This window comes from Tursiops truncatus, chromosome 1 (genome assembly GCF_011762595.2).
Source record: "Tursiops truncatus isolate mTurTru1 chromosome 1, mTurTru1.mat.Y, whole genome shotgun sequence".
Taxonomy (NCBI): Eukaryota; Metazoa; Chordata; class Mammalia; order Artiodactyla; family Delphinidae; genus Tursiops; species Tursiops truncatus.
In genome coordinates, this window is record NC_047034.1 from 74494231 (window position 1) to 74503901 (window position 9671).

Consider the following 9671-nt stretch of genomic DNA (forward strand, 5'->3'; position numbering starts at 1 on the left):
CCCTCCTTTAACTGAAAACCCCTTTCATCATGACCCTGGTGAGTTGTCAACACAGACAGCCCTCACTGGGCGGGGCTGATTCCCCAACCTGGTTCTGGAGAATTCATACTTATTTGATTCAGCTCTTTTCTTTGGTTTCACTCAAGCTACCTCATAGGGCAGGGAAGTTATTGAAAGAATAGAGGCCTTACATGAAATCAGGAAAACTAAACAACCAGGTGCAGGGAGAACAAGAACACTATTCTGCACATTTTTTCCAAACTTCACAGCTCCTACTTATTTATGGTGTCTGCTTCTTCCTAATTTTTATTTGCCGTGACCTCATGATTCTGTCCATGCAAATGTTCAGCTTCACTTTTCTCAATGCCTAATTTGCTATGTGTTGCTAATTTCAGTTTCCCAAAAAGCTGAAGGGTCCCAGCTCATCTTTTCACGTCACGTCGTGAAACATCCACTACTATCCATTCTATGGACTAGCAGTCCTTGAGTCCAGCACTAACCTCAATCCAATCAGCTGTGACAGTGGGCACAGGGTCAAATCATGCAAAAATTCACTAATGGGGCTGGATTTTCAGCAGAGGCAATAAATGGGGTGTTTTTCCTTAAAGAGGAATGTTGTATGGGAGGTCCCATGATTCAGGTATGGAGTAATTTAGACCAATGATTCTTTACTATTTTTGATCATAGATTTTTCTGAGAAACAGATGAAAGCTCTGAAGAAGAAGTTCTCTTATGCAGAAAATTTCACATATACCTTTAGGGTATTTGTGGACCCCAGCAGCCATCCATGGAACACCCCCCAAAACACCATAGGTCTAAAGTCTATCCATAGACCACCCCAAAGGCAGGCATTAATATCGCATTTATGTTTGTATCTCTTGTACCTAGCAGTGGGCCTGGCGCATAGTAGTTTTCCAAAAATATTTTTTGAATGAATAAATTGAAGGAGTCATTCATTAATTAAGGTTAAAGAGGATTTTCAAAGCCAGATAGAAGCTAAGAAGTTTGGATTTGATATAAAAGGCATTAGAGAGCCATCTTGTTTGGTTCTTTTGTTGTGTTTCGTTTTTAAGCAGGCACTTGATCAGAGCTGTACATTAGAAAAATGTGTCTTTAACAGTCAATAGAACAGATTGGAGGGCAAGAGACCAGTTAGGAAACTGGAGGAAAGAGGGAATACAAACCTAAACTAGAACACTGGAGGTGAGAATAGAAAATATGAGGGGCAGATCCAAGAGAAAGTGTAAAAATAAAACTGATGGGGCTTCCCTGGTGGCACAGTGGTTGAGAGTCCGCCTACCAATGCAGGGGACACGGGTTCGCGCCCCGGTCCGGGAAGATCCCACATGCCGCGGAGCGGCTAGGCCCGTAAGCCATGGCCGCTGAGCCTATGCGTCCAGAGCCTGTGCTCCGCAACGCAAGAGGCCACAACAGTGAGAGGACCGCGTACCGCAAAAAAAAAAAAAAAAAACTGATGGTACTTGGCACTCGATAACATTTGGGGGTAAGAAAGGGATTTAGAGTCAAAACCTGGCTCCAAAGTTCTCAAGTCGGGAGAACAGAAGAGTGGCAATACCATTAGCAGAGGTAAGGAAGACAGAAGAGAAACAGATTTAGGGAAAACAAGTATCTCTTGAATTGAGTTTGAGGCTCAGGTGAGACTTTCAAGTGGATTCAAGAACAACTGAAAATGTGGGTCTGGCGTAGGTGAGAAGAGATGAAGGTCTGATCAGAAGTGACCAGCTGAAGCTGCAGGAGCAGAGGGGATGCCAGGAAGCAGTTTACACAATGCCCTGCAGCCCATTATCTTTCCTTTGCATCTATTCCTGTTTTTGAAGCCCTCCCAAAGCCATCTCTTTTTTTTTTTTTTTTTTTTCGGTACTCAGGCCTCTCACTGTTGTGGCCTCTCCCGCTGCGGAGCACAGGCTCCGGACGCACAGGCTCAGCGGCCATGGCTCACGGGCCCAGCCGCTCCGTGGCATGTTGGATCTTCCCGGACCGGGGCGTGAACCCGTGTCCCCTGCATCGGCAGGCGGACTCTCAACCACTGCACCACCAGGGAAGCCCAAAGCCATCATTTTATCTGATAGTCATAACAATTTTGTGAAGTAGGAAAGGAAAGGGCACCTACTTTTACAGGTAAGGAAATGCAGACTCAGAGGACTGAGGGGTTTTGCCAAACGTATTGCAACGAAGTAATTACAGATCTAGGATTAGAACCCAGAGCTTCTGATTCTTCATACAACTCCCAACTCCGTTGCCAACTGCACACAGATAAATGCCCTACTTGCAGGGTTCAGTAGTTTGCAGTAGTACTGTACCGTTGCAGTTTTTTGGGGTCTAGGGTCTTGCTTTGTTTTGTTTGTTTTTTTTAACTGTTTTCGGTTTAGAGAGAAGTCTGAGACAACGGTGCTCCAGCTGGCACAAATCACTACCATTTAGTCTGTTAACGTCTCCAGTGCGAAAGAGACAGCCCTGGTTTCTAGGGAACTTATAGCCCACACTCCACGTTGCACGTTTTTCAAAGGGACCTTTCTGCCTGTCTAACATGCATGACCAGAATGAGCTCGTGAGCTTGTACAGGGAAAAGACCCACAGACTTGGACAGACTTCCAGAAGACCGCTATGCAAAACTTTCAATTCGGAAAAGTTCAAAATCTTCAAGGTTCACGGGACAGGGGAGAGAGATTATTTAGGGCTCAGGGAGGACAATGGGTTTTGTGTGAGTTTTAAGGTGAAGCCGTATGCTTGGCAAAGAAAGGCGACGGTGACCCGTCCGGATCCGCGCGGCGGCGGACGGAGCGGAGGAGGGGTCGCGTGAGTCAGGCGGAAGCCGCGCGAGGCGGAGCCGGGTGGGGCCAGACCTGGGAGTTAGCAGACCCGGCCCGCCGCCCAGTGCGCGCCTCGCCGCTCCTCGCTCGCAGCCCTGTGCTTCGTTCCTCTCCGAACATGGTAAGCCGCGCTTTTTATTTGTCTTCCTCTTGCATGAAAAGAAAAAAGCAACAGCATACTTTTCACCAGACTTGGTCTTTGATTTTTATATGGACGTGTTAGGAACCAGAGCAGGACGAATGAATCTATGGCAGGGAATTAGGAAAGAGCGGATGGAAGGAAGAAGCCCTGAATTATACCTGTAATAACAGCCTAGGGGTAGCAACGGGAGATTCTTTTGTTTTCCAGGCGAAGGTCTAGGGCTGGGATAGAGGAAATGCACTGCGAGCCGCGCCCCGCTCGGAGCCCCGCACAGGGTGAAGCCGCCCCGACCCCTCGCTCAGCCGGGACGGGGGCAGGGGTGTCCGGCCGGTGCGGGACGCCCCTCGCCGCCGCTGTCCGCGGAGCCCGGGGTACGACCTAAAGACAGGGGTTGGAATTCTGCGCGGCGACGCTAGTTATGTACAGTTCTAGAGACCAGAAAGGGAACGTTTCAGACCTAATGGTCTGACCCCTAGGGGAAATCAGAGTTTCGGTAAAAGACCGGCAAACGGCCAAGGCGCAGAGACTGAAACTGAAACGGGTCCCAGCTAGCCGAGCGGCGCCCAGGAATGTGGGAGGAGCCCGGCGACCGGAAGCCCCCTCCTCCTTTCTTTTTCCCCCTAGCCCACCATCTTGTTAGGTGCTCACCCCGTCTCCTGTTTTTCTTCTCTCAGCTCCTGCCATCCCCATTTTGAACTCTTTTCTTTTCCATTAATACACCTCCAAAATCTGCCTCTTCCTTGGCCTCTCTTTAGTGAAGGGAGGGCTGCAAACTTCCGCCCAAGGGCCAGATCGGGGTTCTGTTCGCCCACGAGCTACGAACGGATTTTACATATTTAAATAGTTGAAAGAAAGTCAAAGGAAGAATAATACTTTGTAACACGTGAAAATTATATGAAAATCAAACTTCAGTGTTCATAAAGTTTTATTGGCGCACGACCACGCCCATTCATGAGTTTTCTGTGTGGTTGCTGCCCTGCTACAAAAGCAGAGTGACAGAGACCATATGAGCCGCACTGGCCTAAAACTTATACCATCTGGCCCTTTACAAAACACGTTTGCCAATCCCTGCTTTAGTCTGCCAGTCTGTACCCCCGACTGCGCTTTCTCCTTTCCGTGCAAAAGCGAGGAATCAATGTCCCATGGAACATAGAAAAGGCAGACCCAGCACCACCAAGTGGTAAAGACGTGGAATGACCGCCCCGGCGGAAGGTGGATGCCACCAGGGCTCCTTGGGAGGAAAGGGAGCATGTTAGTTAAGAATGAGAACTGCAATACTTGAGTTTTTTCAGGCGTTACTTTTTTTTTTTTTAACTTTCTCAAATGTTGAGTGTTTAGCATGCATTTTTTAACATTTATTTTTGTCTGCGTTGGGTCTTAGTTGCTGTGCGTGGGCTTTCTCAAGTTGTGGTGAGCGGGGGCTACTGTTTGTTGCAGTGCAAGGGCTTCTCATTGCGGTGGCTTCTCTTGTTGCAGAGCACAGGCTCTAGGTGCACGGGCTTCACTAGTTGCGGCATGCAGGCTCAGTAGTTGTGGCTCACGGGCTCTAGAGCGCAGGCTCAGTAGTTGTGGCACACGGGCTTAGTTGCTCCGCGGCATGTGGGATCTTCCCGGACCAGGGCTCGAACCTGTGTCCCCTGCATTGGCAGGCAGATTCTTCACCACTGCACCACGAGGGAAGTCCCTAGCATGCATTTTTTTAATTCTCTCACAGCACCCATTTATCACGCTGTTTTCTCCTTCCTATCATTGTTCCCATCAAATACAACTCTGAGGATGCAGTGATGGGGAGCACTGGCCTCCATCCAAGCAGGAGATCTCCTCCTTCAGCCACTGCTCGAACTTGAGCAAAGCTTTCCTGTCTCTGGGCCTCTCTGCCCCTCCAGCACTACAAATTTTGCAATTCCATTTAAGTAATTTGATAATTGTGTTTCTTTTCCTCTGGAAATTACCTCTGGGAAGAAATGCAGGGGTTTTAACTTTCTCCATGTGGCTGATAGCAACAGTTTTAAAGGGGAAAAAAAAAATCTGTCAAGATTGACGTTAAGGAGAGAAAAAGGAAAAGCAGAAAGCCACTTTGAAACTGGAAAATCAAAAAGCAATCTGAATTCCGCAAAGAAAAGAGGCAGAGGACACATCTGTAGGTCTAGAAAAAGATCACAAAGCCCTTGCTCCTCAACCTGGAACCTTCTACCCTATCTGGTGTGCCCTTCCAGTCAGCCTTGTTCCTGTAATCTGACACGTTAGTAAGACTGTGAGATTGTAGTCCTGGTAAGAAAAGCTGTTGTGCAAACACATCTGTTTCTAGGCTGTGGTATTTTGTTTCTCACCAAAACTCTGAAGCTACCAACACTTTTCTAAAGAAAAAGTTCTGACAGTGTGACCATTGAGGAAGAATAGATCTCCAGAAGGGGCTTTATAGATGCTTCAGGATGCAATGAGCACCAGGCACCTGGCTAGGCAGTTAAAGCACCTGGAGAGACTGAAGGAGGGAAGGAGACTGGCAGCTGTGCAGCTAAGAGCTCAGATCAATAACAGGGCTCACATCAATCCTTAACATATTAATTATGGGGCCTGAAAGTCTCTAGCTCTGGGCTCCAGGAAGTCCATCCCAAGAACAAATTAACGGGCTAAGTGCCACATTGCGAATGTCACCATCCAATGTAGACATTGTTAATGTCCACAGAGAAAGCTTTGGAGGAAGGGTGTGGCCCTGCAAGATTTCCAGAAAGTCTGCAGTTCCCCTTCTTATCCACCAGGGGGAGCCCACGAGTTCCTCACGTCTGGGGCCCAGGCGCTGGCTGGAATGAGGGGCAGACTCGGCATGACAGAATTTCCTTGAAGACATCTGTTGTAAGGAAGGCAGAGCCCAGAACAGGATATGAAGCTTGTGCTCCTTCTAGTGCAGCCACAGCTGTGGTTCAGCTCCGTAGATGCGATGGGAGCTGTGTGAGCGGCAACCTAAGAGCCCCCATATCAACCTTCCTGGTGTGAAGTGACCAGAGAAGTTCCACCAGCCTTTTCTGTGGGAATTAGTGGCATCTGGGAATAGAAGGAGCAAAGGCCAAGGGCTGCAGAAAGCAACCTGGAGGCTGAGATTGTAGCAGTAGCTCTGCCATGTCAGTTCCCTTCTCATGCCTGTTTCCTCACGTGTAAAATTAAGGGGTTCTAACTCTCAAATACGAAAGCTGCTTTCCAACATCCAAAAAGTTCTCAGATCTCCTACCCCATACACAATAATAACTATGCTTTTAGTTTTCTTCTAGAAAATGTATGAGTCCTGGGAATTCAGTATGCCTTTAAAAAGAAATGCCATTTCACTTATCACAGTAGCCTCCATATACTCTTGGAAAATAGGGAACTTTTTAATCTATAGACAATGCTTGGTATGTATATGGATTTGTGGATATATAGTTATACATATATTTATCCACACATTCTAAAAATATCAGTAAACCCTGTCACCTCACGCTCATCTAGGCAGTCTACTGCTTTCAAACATACCAGCATGCTCCATATTTACCCTCACTAATTTTCACCTGGAATAAACATGTGAGGAGATGTGGGGAGGAAGCTCACCGAATGTGACTTTCTGTGGTTGTCTTGGGCCCCTTAGCCCCCTAAACAACGACCGAGTCTTTCAGGAAACTGCTTGACCCAAAATGAAGAGACAAGATCCTCTGGAGTTTTCCCTAGCACCCAGCTTTTGATATCTTGCCCTTGTCTGAACCCTGAATTTTTTTTTTTCCAAAGGCAAAAACATCCAGCCCTACAGAGACTGAACGGTGCATCGAGTCTCTGATTGCTGTTTTCCAAAGGCATGCTGGAAGGGACGGTAACAACAGCAAACTCTCCAAGGCGGAGTTCCTTATCTTCATGAATACAGAGCTGGGTGCCTTCACAAAGGTATTGGTCCCTGCCCCCACCCCCAGGCCACACACAGCATGAAACAAGACCCTGGGAGAATGGCTAGGTGTGAAGGACAGCAGCTGAGCCCCTAGGGCTGAGTAAACTCTGAATGACTATTAAAGGACCTTCTGTTCTCCTCTTCTTTGAATAAAGTATGTTCTAAAGATCAAAGTTATCAAACTACACTGACATAGGGAACAGTGATTTTTTTCATTTAAGGAGAGGGGCTTACAAAATGGTAAATGGAGTAATAGAAGAGTTTTCAAATTTTATTCCTCCACCCCAAAGCCTCTAGGGCAGCCGTAGAACTTTCTGTAGTGATGGAATTAATGTTCTATATATGCGCTACCTGATATGGTAGCCACTAGCAACTAAAGGACTGACTTTCTAAATTAATTAAGTAGCCATATGTAACCAGTGGATGTAAGTGTGCGTATGTGCTGGGGGCTTGGATGAGTGGAGGATGGGGCTGATTAGGCAGGGACCGCATCCTCTTTCCACCTCCAGTCACTCTGCTTTTATGTAGTTTGTATATTGGAGTTGCATGCAACACTTAGAAAAAGTTTTCCACTGTTTTTACAAAATTGAGTAACCCCTGATGGTCACAGAAAGAACCCTGGACTAGGAGCTAGAAAAGCTGGGTTCGTGTCCTAGGTCTTCCGCTTAGGCCACTCACTTCACCTGTTTGAGTCTGTTTCTGTCTCTGAAAAGTGCGAATATTAATAACCCCTACCCGGTACCTCACACTCTTGTAAGAATAAAATGTGGAAACATTTTTGAAAGCATCTTAGAAAGTACAATATAAAGGTACTAATATCATTATTATTATTATCTTTGCAGAACCAGAAGGACCCTGGTGTCCTTGACCGCATGATGAAGAAGCTGGACCTCGACTCTGATGGACAGTTAGATTTCCAAGAATTTCTTAATCTTATTGGCGGCCTGGCCCTAGCTTGCCATGACTCCTTTATTAAGTCTACCTCTTCCCGGAAGTAAATCGGAGGAGCCTTTGGGCCTGGCCTCCAGCCCCACTCCCTTTCCTTCAGCCTCCCAATTATCATCTACCCCTCACAGCCCACACATACCCTGAGCCCAGTGTACCCACCACCCCATGCAGGCCACTCCTGCTGGTAGTAATAAAACAATATTGTTTTTTAAAGCACACACTGGAGAGTCAGTAAATTTGTGCAAGGGAGGGAGATGACTGGGAGGAATATAAATTAGATTGATGGAAACAGTTACCAGAAGTTGCAAAGTAAATAGTAAAAATGCATCTTGGGTGTATAAATAATCATGACTAATGATACCAACATAATCATCTAAATTACTCAGACTGATGGAGAGACATCACTTATTGTTCACTCATTAAACGTCTATACACTCCTACTACAGGCACTGTCATAGGCTTTGAAGATACAGTCAGCAAGACAGATAAGTTCCTGCCTTCACTGAGGTTACCTTCTAGTGGGGGGGGGGAACAAATGAATAAACAAACAAATAAACAAAGAACTATGAGTGCAAAAAGATAGTTGTTGTCTTTCTGAAAGCCAAATTGAATTCTTTTCAAAAACTTGATTAGAGAAACTCACTGAAGATAACTGTGGTTGATGTAGGTGTAGCTGAAACAACTGTAAACAAATGTGAAAAGCCTCATAAAAATCTAGAAGCATCTTTCACTCAGATTGCCTCACAAGTATCTTTAAATTCCTCCACTTAAAGGAACTGGGACTTCATCCTGGTGGTCCAGGGGCTAAGACTCCACGTTCCCAATGCAGGGGGCCCAGGTTTGATTCCTGGTCAGGAAACTAGATCCCACATGCTGCAACTAGGAGTTCACATGCCACAGCTAAAGATACTGCATGTCGCAACTTAAAAAAAAAAAGAGATCCCACATGCTGCAATGAAGATCCCTCGTGCAGCAACTAAGACCCAGTGCAGCCAAATAAATACATAAGTAATAAATTGTTTTTTTAAAAAAAGGAACTGAAAATCATAAGTGTGATTTATGCGAGAAAGGCAGTATAGCAAAATATTGGTAAATGTACATGTTTTAAGTTTAAATATTTAGAATATTTTTATGAATACCCATTTTAACTGATTTTTTTTTTTAAGTTAACCAGCCAGCTACTGGTCCCTAGCCTTCAGAAAAGACAGTCTCTACCATTTCCCAATAAACTCGTATTCTTCTCTCTGCCCCAGCTTGATCTCTTCCACTCCTTTCTCCACCCTGTGACCAAAGAGTTTTTAAAGGCAAACTTGATGTCACTCCCTTGGTTAAAACCAAGCATTGATTCCTCTTAATAAGCAAGATGAAATCCACAGTTATCTTTGGGCACCCAAGGGCTTTCATGGCGGGTCCCTAACCCCTTCTCCAGCCTCATTCCCACTTCTCTCTAGACTTGCCAAATACTCCTGAGCTGATAACTAAGTGCTGTGCCTCTGTCCCTTCATAATCTCTTCTTGCTGCCCTGAAAGCCCTTCGCCCCTTTCCCAGCTTTTCCTACTCTATAGAGCAGCACAAGTGTCATCTCCCCTTGTACTGTGCTTCCACAGCACTCTGTTCTCACCTCTCTTACAGCACTTATCACTCTATTGCAACAGTGATGTCTTCCCAGACTTGACTTTGAACTCAGGAAAAGGGATCTAGTTAAATGCATCACTGTATCACTAGTACCTAGCGTGGTGCCCGGCATATAGTGGGTCTGAAAAAGTAGATAGTGCTATAAAATCAGACTTGGGACACTACGCATATCAGTCAGGGTTCCCACAGGAAACACGTGCACACTCAC

General features: G+C 46.0%; 1 protein-coding gene across 1 annotated transcript; it reads left to right on the forward strand.

Annotated features, from left to right (window-relative positions):
* The first annotated feature begins 2805 nt into the window (after positions 1-2805).
* Positions 2806-8046, forward strand: S100A11 (S100 calcium binding protein A11). Its single transcript, XM_004324124.4, has 3 exons — positions 2806-2952; positions 6727-6879; positions 7723-8046. Exons 1-3 carry the CDS (start codon positions 2950-2952, stop codon positions 7876-7878), a joined length of 312 nt encoding a protein of 103 aa, XP_004324172.1. The 5' UTR covers positions 2806-2949; the 3' UTR covers positions 7879-8046.
* Positions 8047-9671: the final 1625 nt, after the last annotated feature.

Excerpts from the sequence above, each read along its gene's own strand:
- S100A11 (XM_004324124.4), top strand. Across the intron at positions 6,880-7,722 it reads AGCTGGGTGCCTTCACAAAG|AACCAGAAGGACCCTGGTGT; the intron begins GTATTGGTCCCT and ends TTATCTTTGCAG.